General features: G+C 35.8%; 1 protein-coding gene across 29 annotated transcripts in view; it reads left to right on the forward strand.

Moving 5' to 3' along the window:
* Positions 1 to 18,177, forward strand: part of CAMK2D (calcium/calmodulin dependent protein kinase II delta) — a 287,936-nt gene that overhangs the window by 92,802 nt on the left and 176,957 nt on the right. For all 29 annotated transcript variants that reach the window (XM_067735228.1, XM_067735221.1, XM_067735217.1 and 26 more), the window contains exon 3: positions 11,577 to 11,636. In XM_067735228.1, coding sequence (XP_067591329.1) covers positions 11,577 to 11,636 — 60 coding nt within the window. The remainder of the gene's footprint in view (positions 1 to 11,576; positions 11,637 to 18,177) is intronic.

Raw genomic sequence — 18,177 nt, forward strand, 5'->3', positions numbered from 1 at the left:
TCTTAACTATTAGAAAAACATGTTAAAGAATAGCAAAATATGTTTACCACAATAAGAAAAGCTAAAAAGAATAGCAAATCCCTGAAGTAAATGCTCTCTTGTGTTACTGTGCATCTGCCTGTAAACCATCTAGGCCACTGGAAAAAAATGGTAAAGTGTGGATTGTATATGCTTTGTTTCTCTTCTGGATCCTTTTAGTCTCTAGGTAGTAAGTTTGAAAGATTTAATGCAACATGTCTCAAGTGATTTAGCTCTATTATGCCTAAACAGGAAATGGAATTGTGCAGCAAATCCTTCCAAAACAAGTAAAATTACACCTGGGGAGAGTGCTATGGTATAGACCAAATTGTGGAGACTGAGGGCAGAATAACATATTATACAAAATTTATCTCATTGCCTCTTTACAGGAGTATAATTAGAATATTTTTTAAAATGTGTATGGATTAAATTATTATTATTTTAAGACTTTTAAAAATTTATTTATGGCTGCATTGGATCTTCATTGCTGTGCACGGGCTTTCTCTAGTTGCAACAAGCGGGGGCTATTCTTCATTGTGGTGCACGGGCTTCTGATTGCTGTAGCTTCTCTTGCTGTGGAGCACAGGCTCAAGGCACACGGGCTTCAGCAGTTGTGGTACGTGGCCTTGGTAGTTGTGGCTCGCAGGCTCTGGAGCGCAGGCTCAGTAGTTGTGGCACACGGGCTTAGTTGCTCTGCGGCATGTGGGATCTTCCCGGACCAGGGATCGAACCCATGTCCTCTGCTTTGGCAGGCGGATTCTTAACCACTGCACCACCAGGGAAGTCCTGGATTAAATTTTTGATGTACAATTAAAATTATGCTCTTTACAGGAGTATACTTAGAATATTTTTTAAAAATTTGTATGGATTAAATTATTGATGTACAATTAAATTATTGATGTATAGATACATGGAAATATCTTTAATTCTTAATATGCATCGACTGATACCCTCATAACTTGTTTCTGTAGGGATTTGTTTTTTATTGATATATTAACAATCACTTAGGGCATAGTAGTTTAAAATGGTGCTATTGACAGACAGTCACCTGTTGTGTGTGAACTCTGTCTGACACCTGTGTCCTAAATGTCATCTTGGTAAGTTTTGCTCTCCTCCGGTGGACCAGTCTTGACTGTGGCCTGCTGTGGGGACTTTTCCTGGCTGTCTGCCTGTTCTGGATACCACCCTTTTGTTCCTAGACTTCTGGTTTGCTTCTCCTGGTGGGTTCCTCTGGTGACCCTCGCAATACTAGTTCCATGCCCTAGAACGTGCTGTGTGTGATATCTCCACGTCAGCAGAGTGGTAGATACACAGACGGGCAGAGGTACCCCTCGAGAGGGAGACAGCAATGCCATCAGAGGCTGTGAACCTAGGGGGAGATCTGGCTAAGGTCATCGAGTGCTACCAGGGGCGTCAGCAGGGCTTCCTGCCCACTCCCCTTTATCATCCAGAGGAAATCTATACTCCAGCAACAGTCTCATATTCAGTGCTTTGTGCCCTGTGTCTCTTCTACACAGTTAAGTTCCTGCTTCCCCTCCCAAAGGTTAACAGCTCAATTCAAGTTCCTCAGCCCATCACCTGGAACTAGTGAGAGGCTTACTAAGAGACTGTCCTAAGACTTCTGTTAGGTCTGAATGGAGTGTTCCCATCTCCTCACTACATTTTTGGTAGCTGTGTAGATATTCTGTATAATCAGATATTAAACAAACTTTTATATGAAAGTATTTTATATAAATTACTGCTTACTATTTGCAATTTTAAAAGATCTATAACATATTGTATTCTTGTTTAAATTGCTGCTGAACAGGAGCCTTATAAGATAGGGCTTTTGTCTTACATTTGAATAATTTTGTTTAAAGCATTATTTTCATAGATATAATGTCGTGTCTTTGAACGAATACCATTATTGTGGTGGAAGAGGGAAAGTATTTCTCCTGTAGGACAGTGTAAGAATGGTGCCACCAGATTTCACTATTCCTTTACACATCTAGGAAATAGTCTAAATATATTCTCTACCAGCTCCCTCTGAAACAATATAATGTGATAAATTATTTATCAGAACAGCATTTATTTTGGTTGTGTGAAATGGATTAATGAAAGAGTATCATTAGTTTGTATGTAACTGGTTAACTTGACTTGTTTAAAAGTTTTACACTTAGGCAAATAAAAAATGTTTCCTGTATTCTTGTTTATTTTTGAGCTATTTAGAGTATACCATAAAACTGAATAACTATGAGTTTTTGTCCATATTTTACTGTATTGATTTTGTCTCTTTCTGACCACTGATATCAGTGGTTCTCCCACTACTTCAGTTGGCCTGAATAGCATAATCAAATGATTTTATGGAAAATCTATTTTCATAGTATATGCATTCATGTAAAATGAATAACATTTGATGGAATTAATATACTTTTTAATGTATCTTTTAGGAATCTAGTTCTTTTAAATTTGGAAAGATTTTTAATAATAATAATGATGATACTGTGATTTATTGATTTCCTACCTTGTTCCAAATACAGTGCTTGATGCTAGATATTTTATGCCCATTTGATAGAAGAATCTTTTGAGAGGCCAGGGAACTTTGGCAACCAGATAGCAACTCTTGTCTGCTCTGCTCTGAAACCTGAGATCTTCCTCTCCCTCCAGGATATTAGTGGGCAGCAGAAGTGATGGGAAGTGACCAATAACCTGATGTCAGAAAGAATCTAGGTCAAATACATAGTTTAAAAAATCAATTCTATGGTATGGATTAGACATAGTTCAAAATAAGTGGGTAACGTGAAAGTATAATATTTAATTATGAATTTAAAAAACCTTTTGTTAAATGAATATGACAGCTTTAAATCCATATGCGTCACGCTCAGGTTTTATAATGAAGTGAACCTTTAAATAGTTCCTTTTAACTTACAATGTGGTTTTAAATATGACCTACTTAAGTGGACAGAATTTATATTCCTACCAGAGGAAGGCCTCATTTAGCTAGAAGTGATTTCTCTAACAAGAAAAATGTATTCAGAATGTAATCCCAAGACCTCCAGGAATACGACTTCTATCTAAGTATCCATATTATTATAGTGCTCCAGAATCCATATGCTAAAGACTGTACCTTTTATTCAGAGGAGATCTCTTCAGGTGCTCACTGCCAGGTTATTTGTGGTGGTTTTATATTTTTATATCCTTGTTGGAGAAACTCAAAGCAATAAGAGATGGCAGCAAAAAAGTGTGAAGAAATAGAAAAGGTATAATAAACAGTTGCAGCAATACAAAACGTGCAGTGGCTTATATCCGTATTGTTGAATCTTCCCTCTTCTGAGAATGGATAACCAGCCAGGTTTGGTTTTAGAGGGGGAACAAGAGAGTCTCTTACTTGAGACTGTGGTTGCTTAGAAACCGAACAAATGTGAAAAAAGGTTGAGAATCAAGTTGGGCTGGTTGTAGTGCAGAAGAGAGAGAAGCAGGATTCAAATAGGTGGATCTGAGGCATTGACCTCAAACTGGAGCATTGGGCCAGGGAAGAACCAAGGAGATAGGAGCAGGGAAGGCAGCAGCTTAAGCTGGGAAGCCCAAAGGCCAGCAGAACAAAAAGTAATGATGGAATTGGATTTTAAACTTTCCATTTTTATGGGCCTCAGAGGTGACTCCTCCATAATTTCTATATAAGATGATTTTAGGGGTGGGGATGTTTGTAGGAAGGGGGAGCTAGAAGAGTTAAACCCTCTTGGGTGTAGCAAACCCATGTCTTCCTTAGGCTGTATGTTTACACGTTTGTGTGAACGTGCGTGTGCCTGTGTGTGTGTGTGTGTGGGTGTTGTTGTTGTGGAGGGAGAGGTGGTAAATGACCAATTATGACGGAAGGCCAAACCCCTCCCCTGCCCAAACCATCCGTCGGCATTGCCTATGCTGGCAAGGTCATTCCACACGCGGGGATGGGGGCAGATTGGGACACAGGCAGCGACCTGTGGGCTTTCACACCTCAGCAGCCTCTGAGGGCTTCACTGAAATACTGCAGAGTAATAATGGAAGCTAATAATGATGACCCTATCATGTCAAAAACATTAAATTATTTGTCATCTATGTAAGAAAGCAATAACTATTAGATCGCCCCCTTCCTAACACACACACACTCAAGAGGTTAACATTTTAAAGCTTTATCATTTGGGGGAGTAGTTACTTTTCAAATTTACTTACTGATAAAAGCTCCTTCCCTGAGGCTGCCAGATAAATAAGTTGTTGCTTTACGTAGCTTTAATGATACTCATTGCTTTTCGAAGGTGATTCAAGGCTAGCACTTTAATTTCACTTGTGATCAGAGTTATTTTGCATAAAGATTAAAATTTGACTTGGAACAGGAGTGAAGGATTTATTTTATTAGGTCCAAATTCACATTTTTTACCTCACTTGAAATAAAATATCTTATTAAGTATCAAAAAGTACCTTAAAGCTGGAAAGAAATAACATTTTCTCAAAATTCTCAGAAACTTTTTTAAAATCCGGAGTTCTCTGTACTGGGTAATACTATTCCCCACTGATTCTTTGTCAAAACTGAACAATAATATATTTTCCTTAAGGCATTTTGATACGGTAAGTCTTCAACCATATATTGCTAACAGCATGTACCTTATCAGGCCTGACAAGATTGCAGCTTGACGAGTTATACTTTTATTCATGTAACATTGTGAACTTGAGCTTCAAAGGAAGAATAAAGCCAAACTATTATAGGTTGAGTACTTTAATAAATATTAAATTATAAATGAAGCTGGTTCTACACTAGCTGTAGGGGGTGTGGATAATAAAAGAAAATCTTCAAATGGTGATACACAGTATTATGGATGTCTTTCTTGCCTTTTGTAATCAGTCTTTGCCTCTTACCATTGTAGTTGTAAGTGCTGGGAATGATGAGGTAGGGTGTATGATTTTTTTTGCCCACTGAATTAAAAGTAGAGGAAATTTTAAATGTAGAACTAATTTTTCTCTTTAGCAGGATAAATACAGAAGTGCGCTTTGGTGATAATAGGCACTTCATCACTCCTCCTCACCTACCTACTCCCTCCAAAGTCGTGAACTTGATGTTGAATGTGAAGCACACCGAGCAATATGCATTTCCATTTAATGAAGACTTTAGTTCTGTCATCATGTTTGAGATGTCATAACATGCCCTGATGGATGAGTGCAGAATGCCTTATGTTTCATAGGAGATCACTAAGTGATGCGATTGTATGGAAGAAAGAGTAAGTGAAGCTGGGTATCAGAGAGAAGCTCATGAGAACCCCAGTCCTCGTAGTCAGATGCGGCACACACCCGCTAAGATGGCCCCGATGGTCCTTGCTTCCTGCTATCCCAGCCCTTCTGTAATTACTGCCCCTTAAAAGTGGGCCAGCTTAGTGACTCGCTTCTAACCAAGCACATATGGCAAGTGTGATATCCGTCACTTCCTGGGGTTAGGCTAGGTGAGATAGGGCCTTCCATTTTGCTAGCAGACCCTCTCTTTCCCTTGTTGGCTTTGATGAAGCAAGTTTCCATGTTGGCACGTGGCAAGGAAGTGAGGGCAGCCAGCGGCCAGCCCCTCAGCTCAACAACTCTTGAGGAACTAAATACTGCCTCCAACTATGTGGGCTCAGAAGCAGATCCTGCCCAGTTAAGACTTTCGATGAGACCCCAACCCTGACACCTTCACTACAGCCTTGTGAGAGACCCTAAAGCAAAGGGCTCAGTTAAAATATGCCCAGGTTCCTGACACACAGAAAACGCAAGATTGAAAATACGTATTGTTTTAAGCTTCTAAGTTTGTAGTAATTTTTAATACAGCGATAGAAAACTAATACTTAGGTCTATTAGTTAGCTAGAGGCTACCATAACAAAGTACCATAGGTGAGGTGGCTTGAATGACAGAAATTTATTTTCTCACATTATGGAGGCTAGAAATCCAAGATCAGGTGTTGGCAGGGTTGGTTTCTTCTGAGGCCTGTCTCTTTGGCTTGCAGATGGCCATCTTCTCCCTGTGTCTTCACATGGTCTTCCCTCTTGGCATGTCAGTGTCCTAAACTCTTTAACTCTGTTTCTTTTAAGGACACGAGTCGTATGGCATCAGGGCCTACCTTAATGACCTCATTCTAACTTAATTACCCCCTTTAAAGACCCTATCTCCAAATACAGTCTCATTCTGGGGTACTGGGGGTTAGTTCAGCATATGAGTTTTACAGAGACACAGTCCATAAGAATAGGCTATATAAAATTCTATAATTATGTTTATCTCTTTAGCTAAGACACTATACCACTCACTTATTGTCCAAAGGTCTTTTGCTGCCTTGATTTTCTTTATTTTTCACATGATTATATAGGTATTAGATGATGTATAGCTCACATGGTTTAGCATATATATTTGCATTTTCCCGTCTCCATAACAAAATTATAATTCCTCTAAGCATGTATTTTTCATATGTTTTATATAGGCTACTTTACAGTATTTAAGATGGTGTTAGATACATTTTCAAAATCTGGTTTAACATTTTGTGTTTATTTGTATATTTCTAAATAACAATATTCTAGAAGTAGCTTGTCTTAAGAATGAAGACCGTTGGCAGGGCAGGAATAAAGATGTAGACATAGAGAATGGACTGGAGGATGGGGAGGGGAAACTGGAAGCTGGGGTGAAGTGAGAGTAGCATCGACATATATACACTACCAAATGTAAAATAGTTAGCTAGCGGGAAGCAGCAGCATAGCACGGGGAGATCAGCTCGGTGGTTTGCGATGGATGACCTAGAGAGGTGGGATAGGGAGGGTGGGAGGGAGGCTCAAGAGGGAGGGGATATATGTATGCATATGGCTGATTCACTTTGTTGTACAACAGAAACTGACACAGTATTGTGAAGCAATTATACTCCAATAAAGATCTATTTAAAAAAATAAAAATAAAAAAGATTTTCAAAAAAAAAGAATAAGCTTTGGGGATCCCAGAGGGAGTAAGACACAGCACCCACCCTTAAAGAATTCACGCCCTCATGAGGAAGCTATAAGGGCTTTGCTTCCGTGAAATTTGAGGTCATTCCAAAATATTTTGCAGACTGTGTAAGGAAAGGGTCTGACTCTCAATGATTTAACAAACATGGATACCATTAAAATATTTGACTTCTTAAAAAAAAAAGAATGAAGACTGTTAAAACGATAGGGGGCTTGAAGAATTTATATTTATTTGAAGTACTTGTAATTCTAGATGGTAAGGCCAGAGAATATCTGTCTTTATATTTGGTAATCCAGGTATAATGGATATACTGTTAGATCCTATCCAACGCTATGCTGATTCTTTAAAACACTATTTCTTTTTGAGCTATCTATAACACTATATATGTTTAAAATATTTTCCTAAATTGTCAAAAAATATGTATTATTATGAAATAGTTCTTTATAATGTATACCAGTGGTTCTCAAAGTGTGGCCCACAGACCCAGGAGTCCCCAAAACCCTCTTAGGGGATCTACAAGGTCAAAACTATTTTCATAATAAAGCTAAGACATTATCTGCCCTTTTTTTGGTATGCGTTGGCATGTATACATATTACACAAAAGAAATAGTGCATAAAATTGCCGAGGCCTTTGCATGAATCAAGGCAGTGACATCAAACTATACTATTGGACTCTTATTTTTCAACAACATGCACTCATAGACCAAAAAAAAAAAAAAAAACTTCATTTCACTTAAAATTGTCCTTTGATGAACCAATTAAAATTATTACTGTTATTAATTCTTGACCTTCCATCACACATCTCTGGAACATTCTGCATGACTCAGTGGGAAGAATGCATAAAGCACCTCTATTCCATATTGAAGTACAATGATTATCTCAAGGAAAAACCCCTGCACAGTTGTTTGAGTTGGGAGCTGAATTAGCTGTTTCTTCATGGAACACCATTTTTATTTGAAATAACAACTGAACAGCTAGCTATGATTATTCAGATTTAGGTTTTCAACAGACATTTTCTCAAAAATGAACAGAGGGAGCCTATCACTTCAAGGAAAACAACGGATAGCATTTATTGCCAATAACACAGTTCAAGCTTTCAAACAAAAATTAAAATTTTGGAAAACTTGTATCTGCCCGTGAGAACTACACTCATTCCCAAATTTAAAGAATTTTCTGATGAGATTAATGGTGATATTAACAGTTGTTACTTTTCTGATAGTGTGTAATGAAATGTGTCAGCAAAAGCTATATAACATACTGAACCAATATTTTCCAGATGACCAGTGCATCATATTTTAAAATTATGCCTGAGTAAAAGACTCAAAGTGCAAGAAAGAACAATGGATTTTAATGTAGCAGGGTAAAATTTTATTATATTGGACAATATCCAGTGTTGAAAATAAATTTGATTTAAAGTTTATAACTTCATTGATATGATTCATAAAGTTTATTGATAAGGTTTCAGGTTTCACATTGCAACTAACCTTTAAGAAACTACCATTCATGGAGTTTGGGTATAATATTAAAGAATAACATCTACAATTATCTGAAAAAGCTATTACGACACTTCTTTGTCCAACTATATAACCTTGTGAGTCAGATTCTCTTCATACACACAACATATTGCAGCATATTGAATATAGAAGCAGACATGGGAATACAGATGTTGTCTGTTAAACCAGACATCAAAGAGACTGGAAAAATTTAACAGTGCCACTCTTCTCACTTTTTTTGGAGGGGAGAGGGGAATATAGTATTTTTCATGAAAAATACGTTACTGTGCTGGAAAATCAGCATTTTGCTGCCATCATAGTAAAGACTGGTTCAGGCAAGAATCATCACTGATGCTAAATCTAGGGGGAAATTTTTATGAAGAGCAGGATGTTTTCATGGTCTTAAAATGTCTTCCCACATACTTGTTAGTTATAAAGGAAAATTAAAAAGATAATTATTTAGCAAAGAAATTCAACAGCACCTTGACTTGTGATCCAAGTTATCGTCACTTTTGAGGAGCAGTTGGACAATGTGTATCTCCAGATGTGATAGCCTAGAAGGATAATGTTCTAGCTGAGAACACATAGTTGAGAACATATGTTGTAGCTGCAAACACATAGCCTCAATCAAATCATGAGTAAACATTTGACAACACCAAAATGAGAAATATTCTCTTAAAAAAATAGACATGATGGTATTCTTCAAAAATGTCAGGTCATAAAAGGCAAAGGGAAACTGTGGAAATATTCCAGATTAAAGGAGCTAAAGAGAAATGACAGCTAAATGCTGTATCTGACCCTAGACTGGATCCTGCATTAAAAGGAGAAAAATGCTATAAAGGTCATCACCTGGTTAAATTGAGAAAATTGGAGTGTTGATGGTAACTTATTGTCTTAATGTTAAATTTGCTGAAGTTGATAACTGTACTATGATTGTAAGAGAATATCACAATTCTTAGTAATACACACTGAAATTTTAGGGGTAAAGGACCTTGATGTTCATAACTTGCCTTCAACTGGTTCATTAAAAATTATTTTGGGTATAAATATTTATATTTATATATACATGTGTGTCAATTAGATAAATATATATATACATATACACGAACATATACAGGGAGGGAGAGTGTAAATGATGTAGAAAATGGGTAAATGTTAATGTGTCTGAATAAACAGTACACAGGTGTTTTTTGTACTATGCTTTTTTTAAAATTAATTTTTATTTGAGTATAGTTGCTTTACAATGTTGTGTTGCTTTCTACTGTACAGCAAAATGAATCAGTTATACGTATATATATCCCCTCTTTTATGGATTTCCTTCCCATTTAGGTCACCAGAGTGCGTTAAGTAGAGTTCCCTGTGCTGTACAGTGTGTTCTCATTAGTTACCTATTTTATACATAGTATCAATAATGTATATGTGTCAATCCCAATCTCCCAATTCCTCCCCCCCTCCTTGGTATCCATACATTTGTTCTCTACATCTGTGTCTCTATCTCTGCTTTGCAGATAAGATCATTTATACCATTTTTCTAGATTCCACATATATGCGTTAATAGATGATATTTGTTTTTCTCTTTCTGACTTAACTTCACTCTGTATGACACTCTCTACACTCTGTATGACACTCTCTAGGTACATCCACATCTCTACAAATGACCCAGTTTCACTCCTTTTTATGACTGAGTAATATTCCATTGCATATATGTGCCACATCTTCTTTATCCATTCCTCTGTTGATGGACATTTAGTTTGCTTCCATGTCCTGGCTATTGTAAATAGTGCTGCAATGAATATTGGGGTGCATGTTGTACTAGTCTTATTCTTTAAATTTTCTGTAAGTATCAGTTATTTCCAAATAAAAGTTTAAAAGTTAAATGCAGTCACTTATGTTAATGTAATGGCTTCATTATTGTTTTTAAGTGAATTTATGAATATATGTTTAAAGTTTGCCTCGATTTTATTTCTAATAAAGTAAAGTAAACATTAATAGATCTAATCCACATAAACAAAAGCTTCGGGGGGGGTCCTTGATAATTTTTAAGAGTGTTAAGGGGTTCTGAGACCACAGAGTTTGAGGACCATTGGCATAAACTGTGTGGGTGGTTAGGTAGGTGCCCCCCTCATTCTCTTAAGGCAGTTTTATGACACTAGTTAATGAGAGCAGATTTGGTAGATGCCACTTATGAATATTATAATCTTAACCTCTCTCTGCCTTAGTTTTTGTACTTGTAAAGTAGGGATAATAACATCGCCTATCTTAGAGGGCTATTGTAAGGTTTAAATCATTTCCTCTATGTAAAGGCTTTCAATAAGGACCACACTCTACAGTACTGTTCTTATTGGCAACGTATATTTCTGTGGTGGTCTTGCCTCCCTCTGCCATTTATTTTGTGTTTTGGCTAGTGATTTTGGTTATAATTATGTGCATATGAACTACTACAAAGAAACCAAGAAGAGTATCAGATGGTTTTTTAAATGCAAGTTTACAGTAGTCTGTGCCCCTTCAAGGAAATGGTTAGGGAAACAGAGCAGGGTGGAGATGAGCAAGCAGTTTGGTGTTTGGGGAGTTCTTGGTATATGGAAAAGCATAATACGTCTAGGAAGTTGGATTAAAAATTGTGGGAAGAGTATTTGATAGAAAATATGACTGGACAGGGAACACTTTGTTGTTAGGGATAAACTGGGATTAACCCTATTTAGCACTGGTTCCATTGGCATTCCACTTGCCAGATAGGTATCCTTTGCTTAAATGTGTATGTCTATATTGGCATATTTAAGTTGTTGTAACAGTATATACCTAGGGTAGGGATAAGAAAGAATACTATTGTTTTGTGCCATTTTTACTGTTTTCCCCAGCAAAAGTCTAAATTCAGCTTTGTTTTATACCTCATTCTATCGAGCTTCAAGCCAATAAAAAATAATTATATTGTTGAACTATTGTGTTCACCTAATTCCAAATTCAAATGATGACTTTTTTTTTAAAAAAAAGAAACCAAAGGATAAGTAAATGTGAAGGCTTTATGTCATTTTGATATGCTGTTTATTGTCATTTAATCTCTTTTGCTAAATGCTGTGATTTATTTTTCTATTTTTTTTTAATAGATCATCAGAAACTGGAAAGGGAAGCTAGAATCTGCCGTCTTTTGAAGCACCCCAATATTGGTAAGGAAGTGTTTTCAGTACATTTTAATTAGTAACTAAAATTTTGCATCATGTAATTTTACCGTAATTTAAAAAATATTAATTTAATAAACTAGAATATTTGCAATTAACAAATAGGTTCCTAACTTTTGATCTTGTTACATTTGTTTCTTCAAAGTTTTTAAAAAGTTTTTCAGAAGGTAGCAGTTCTTTCATACAAGCACTTTAAAAATAATATAAGCTATTACTAGTTGAATAGTGGTTTTATGTATCTTTAAGGATTGTTCAGCTGCTGCTACTGAAGTACAGAGGGACAGAACTTAGGCCATTATATTAGTCACCTAAGTTACTTTTCACCTATCCTGTAAAATGTTTACCTCATAATCATTGCTACTATTCAAGAAACTAGTAAAATTGTTTTAGAATATTATCCCTCATGAATATAATGGCATGATAATGTTCAAAACTGAAAAATATTGATGAATACAAAACAAATGCAAGAAAGAAACAAAGGAAAGAAGAAGCTATATTCTGTGACAATAGTTTTATTTTCAAAAAATGTAACCATCCCACCTCTGTCAGTTCTGCTGTCAGCCAAAGTATTTCTGACATGCACGGTATGAGAGAGGGAGTAATCATGCAGTAGAATTAGCAAAATCATTCACTGAGAAGGTTTATATTTCTCTATTTTTATGTATAGGGCCATTCAGTGTCTATTCCTTCCTTGAAGTTTTTAGTATCCTGCATTTTGTGGGTTACTTAAATAGACACTAACAAGTAAATCAGATGCATTAACAAACTAGCAGCTGTCTAATAAGAGCCTTCTGGTTTAGAGAGAAAACAAAACAACCTCTGAAATGTAAATATACCTTTTTATAAGTATTTTACCCTGATAAAAGTCTATGGCATTTCTTGGTTGGCTGTATTATTTTCCTAGGGCTGCCATAACAAAGTACCACACACTGGGTAGCTTAAATAGAGAAATGTATTTTCTCATAATTCTGGAAACAAGAAGTCTGAGGTCAAGGTGTAGGGAGGGTTGGTTTCTTCTGAGACCTCTCTCCTTGTCTTGTAGGTGGCCATCTTTTCCTTGTGTTTTTACATGGTCTTCCTTCTGTATGATGTCTCTTTTTTAGTTTCTTCTTCGTGTAAGGGCACTAATCATATTGGATTAGGGTCCATCCCAATGACCTCATTTTAACTTAACTACTCTTTTAAAGACCCTAGCTCCAAGTATAGTCCCACGCTGAGGTACTGGGAGTTAGGATTTCAACATGAATTTTGGAGGGACACAATTCAGCCCATAATATTGGCTAAAGAGAAATTATACAATAATGACCCACTATAGTTCAAAGAGTGCTTTCCTTGCTCAGGTTTAAGATAAAATGCAATCTTAGTTTACTGAACTTGTTATTCTTATGAAGGGGAGTTTTTTTTTGCTTGTTCGTTTTGTTTTTAATCCGGATCCTTCTATGAAGCTCAATTTTTTTAATATAAATTTATTTTATTTATTTTTGGCTGCGTTGGGTCTTCATTGCTGTGCGCGGGCTTTCTCTAGTTGTGGTGAGTGGGGGCTACTCTTTGTTGTAGTGTGCAGGGTTCTCACTTTGGTGGCTTCTCTTGTTGTGGATCGTGGGCTCTAGGTGTGTGGGCTTCAGTAGTTGTGGCTTGCGGGCTCTAGAGCGCAGGCTCAGTAGTTGTGGTGCACAGGCTTAGTTGCTCTGCAGCATGTGGGATCTTCCTGGACCAGGGCTCGAACCCATGTCCCCTGCATTGGCAGGTGGATTCTTAACCACTGCGCCACCAGGGAAGCCCCGACAAGACAAAATGTAAAAGCTATTCTTTAAATTGTAGAAAAAGAATCAGGACAGGACATTTATGGGATGATGGATTCTAAGATCAGATGAACCCTCAGGTGGGCATGTGTATTTTAAACAACCAATGCTCATAACTTATTTTAATAGAGTATATTTAGGAATACCAATTTAGAGTTTGGAGATTACTTTTGGAAGTGCAATTTAGAGTTCAATTATAACACTTATTTCTAGCATTTTATAATGCTTGCTGTGGTTTAGTTTGATAGAAAAATTGTCACTTTAGGAAAGGTAGTGCTATATTCTCATTATTTTTAAGTTTGAAAATAGGCATTTGTTTTCTTTAAAAATGCTCCAAAGGTAGAAGCGTTTGCTCTTTGAATTTGATTTATAGTGCATCTGCTTAACAAAAACAACCTCATCTCTGACGAACTTGCCATGGAGTGATGATTGTGTCAGGTTACTGTTTGATATGTTAATTTTGTTGATTATTTTGTTTAAAATGCTAATGGACTGTTGAAGGAAAGGAAATAGATATATACAGTAATATGACTTGAATTCTTCTGTTAAAATATCTTTTCACATTTTGTATTTCAGTGGTCATTTACAATATGTTGTCTATGAAATGACAGAAAAATTATTTGGTAGGATTTTGTTCACACTACTGAAGTTCAGTAGTTCACTGTTCAAAGATTACTTTCAATTTTCAGTAACAGGTATATTGTGTAAGAGTTTTAACCAAAGGCTTAGAATAAGAAGAAAAATTTCTATAGCCTACAAAATTACTCTCCAAAGAAGATGGCAGTAATTTTTGTGAATCCATTATTTTGATGTATAGGAAATCTTGTCTTTCATTCATTCTGTTCAGAAAATGAATAATTGTACTTACAAATATTTAATTGGAATCTTACATTATGTAAACAGTTCCCCTGTAGAGATATTCACAATTATAATTCCCTTGAGTATCAGTGGTTTTGAATATTCAGATGAATTTGGGTTGGATTACTTGTAAAAAAAAAAAAAAGGACAGTGTTTTGTATTAAGAGCAAAACTCTTACTTTAAAATCAAAGGGGTGAAACAGTATTTTATATTTTGATTAGCTCTGAAAATAACTTAAAAATATTATTAAAAGATACTGATTTAATTTCTTCCTATCCATTATTTTTTCTTCTAATTTCTTAATCATTACATGAGTTTTTTACATCAACATTTGATTTTAGAATTAAAATGTTATGCCAGTTTGGATACACATAAAATGAAACAAGATGAGCAAAATAAAATATATAATTTGTGATTTCCAATGATTAGCATTAAGCACTGATTGAGTTGAACAGTGCTAACTCTGTTGCAGTTAAAATACTGAAAGACTACGGAGATGAATGAGACATAGTCCTTAACCACAAGGAGTTTACAGTTTAGGAGGGCAGATTGTGATGTATGAAACTAAAATACAAAGTGGTTACATCCTATAATGAAACTCTTACTGAGTGCCATGAGAGTACTAAGGAATAAACCAAGAAGTTTAACTGAAATACGTTGGGTAATGAACAGAATTTTGCCATAAAGGAGTATGGATTGGACTCGATAGCATTATGGAAAGAACATCAAAAGGAAAGATCAGATATAAACGTCCTTGTCACACTTGAAGAATGATAGAAAATCTGGAGTGATTGGAGTATAATTTGTGTGTTGGCCATCAAGTTGGATTGGGAGTAATAGTGGAGAGTCTTGACTTTCTGTGTCAAGGAATTTTATCGCTAATCTGTAGAAATAGGAAATTATTAAAGATTAATTTAGTTGACACACATGATTATATCAGTTTCCCCGAAAGACAAATTTGGTAATAATAAGCATAATTGTTCAGAGTCAGGAGAAACTGGTGTTGAAAAAGCATTAAAAAGTCTTTTGAATTAATTTATGTATAAGACGTGATGAGTTCGTAGACTATGGTAATGGGAGCAGAGAAGGCAGAAAGGGCAAAGATACCGGCTACATTGTGAAGGTAGAATCAGACCATCTTGGACAGCAGTTATATTGTGGTGAGTGGGATAGAAGGAGGTTCCTCTGAGGTGTCTGTTTTGAGTGACTAGAGAAATATTGATTCCTTTAAGAACAGAGAAAACAAGAAAAGAAAGTTGGAAGAAATTAGAAATTTAGTTGAATATGAGAACATGAAATTTTTTTTTAAAGATTGGAAAATATCTCTTTTGGGGGACCATGGACAAAAAGAAAAATAGAAAAAGCAAACAACACCACCTAAAACCCTGATCATTCACTTTTTGCCAGAAAGTGTAAGTCTCTAACTACTTGGACATTCCTCTTCAGGATGGAAGTGGTTGGCAGTCATTATGATCATCCCTCCTAGACCAGTACTTGACGGCAGCTAGACTCTTGGTTTTGGGTCCTTGTTTACATAGAGGAAGTCTAGATAGTCAGATTCTGCTCAAAGTGTCTTCTGAACATGCAAGATAGTCTCTGCGCAAACTCCATCACCTAACTGTGGTTTAGCATTTCTAGGGTGTTCTTTCTCCCATGGTCTCTCAACCAGAGTAAGGCTCACTTCTCACTAGTCTCTCGTGCCTTAGCCAAACATGTATCTTTTCTGACTCAGTACCTTAATTACTTTAATTTGCATTTATCTTATCTGACTTACATGTGGGACACGACATAGAACTCTACAGAATGTGAATACGTATTTTGGAGACACGTGGGGATAGTGAGAGTGGATAAACACATGTAACAGTATGAGGATTGTGAAGGGTGCCAAAGACAAATGATGACAAGTGCCTACTTGTAAAGAGCATGAAACGCCTTTTTTTTTTAAGAGCTATAATAACAATAATTTTCTTAGCTTATTTTTATTTTCAGTGTACTTTAAGATACATTTTTATATAAAATAGATAAATTTTTTCTAGATAAATAAAAGGAAACTATATTTTGGGGACAAAATATTTGGAATTGTACAAAAAAGCAATATTGACTTTTTTTCACTTTTAACAATAATAGTTCAACTGTGTTGATTTTAGGCAGACTTACATCAACTTTTACTCTTATAAGTACCAAGACTATGTTTTATTAACAGGCTTAATTTTATTGGAGCTATAATTAAGTTGTAATATTGAAGATCAGATGTTTTCTTCAGCCAATTGCCATTCCCCAATTTCTCACTTAAAAGCTGGTAATTCCAGTTATATACTTAAATTTATTTGTTAGGAACTTTCCAACAGAAGAACTCTGATGAAACATGGTTTTCAAATGTCATTCTCATATGTGTAGATTATTCCAGTGACCTTTTCTTTTGATATTCCGTATATAAATCTGCCTTTCAAAATTAAATTACATCTCCTGGTCACTTTTCTAATAATACATTCATAATATGGACAAGAGAAATAAGATAAGGCCATTTTCCCCTACCCAGAAAGCCAAAGAATCAATGATTTATAATCACTGAATTTCAACCTGGGGTGATTTTGTCACCTTCACTGTCTCTTTCTTCTGGGGCAATTTAGCAGTGTGTGTTTTGTTGTCACAACTGAGGGTGCCCATCTGGCATCCGTTGAGTGGAGGCCACAGATGCTGCTAAACGTCCTACAGTGCAAAAGACAGCTCCTCACAATAATGAATTATTTGGTCCAACAAGCTAATAGTGCTGAGATTGAAAAACTCTGATTTAAGGTAAGAGTGACAACAATAACAGTAAGACAGATAGCCAGCCTTTACTTGCTGGATCCATGCAATTTCCTTACATTAAAATAATGAGTCAATGTGTCCCCTTAAATGAAGGACAAGTAGGCAATGACACTTGCATAGAATATCCTGTGAGCAAAAGTTTGTAAAATACTCCCTTTTAACAAAAAAGTAGAAAAATAAAGAACTAGTTTAAATGTCAACCATAATTAAGAAGAAACACAGATTAGAATTTTGTTTTTTTCTAAGTTGTTCAAAAAGGATATTTATATAATGAAACATTTTTCATTTAAAACGAAGTGAAAACTATGTAAGTCAATATTTAAGTAAAGTAGGAGAATGCCTCCCAAGAATCAGATGGAGGTAAAAAGGAAATCATTCTTCAGTGAAATAATTTTATCGTCGTTGTGAATCACTTAGAACAGCGACTCTTACCATTTTTGGATCTTCAGCCTCCTTCAGATAAACTTTTATAGGCTATAGATTCTCTCTCTTCACAAAATTGCATATGGCCATCAAATTTTTCATATAGTTTGGAGTACTTACGGAGATCAATAAAGCCTAAATATGGACCTTTGGACCATAGATTTCATATTAAAACAAAACGAAACTTATTTTGAAGAAATATAGTGAAATGACCTCTTACTCTTAAATGTGATTCTCATGTTAGTCTTAATGACCTTGTAGTTCATATAAAAAGATCTGCACAGTTCTCTCCACCTCACCTCTCATCTTCATAAAGCATGCATTCGTTGGGGATGTAGTCTGTGGAAGGGAGAAACACCACCCAGTTCACTTGAGAATTAAACCCTCAGACAGGAACTAAGCTAACCTCACATTTATTTATGCCTATTTGTATCTTTACATTATTAATCCCTCCCCAAAGAATTTGTTAAGAAAATAAATAAGATTTTAGATATGCATCTAGCGAAGGGAATAAACTGCTTTTGAAACAATTTGGAAGTATCTAAAGGGAAGCAGAGAAATTGCACTGTAGGCAGAAGCCAACCTAGCGGAGACCGGTGCTGACAGATGCTAATTACAAGCCTTTAAAAATCTG

The sequence above is a fragment of the Pseudorca crassidens genome, chromosome 4, assembly GCF_039906515.1.
Source record: "Pseudorca crassidens isolate mPseCra1 chromosome 4, mPseCra1.hap1, whole genome shotgun sequence".
Taxonomy (NCBI): Eukaryota; Metazoa; Chordata; class Mammalia; order Artiodactyla; family Delphinidae; genus Pseudorca; species Pseudorca crassidens.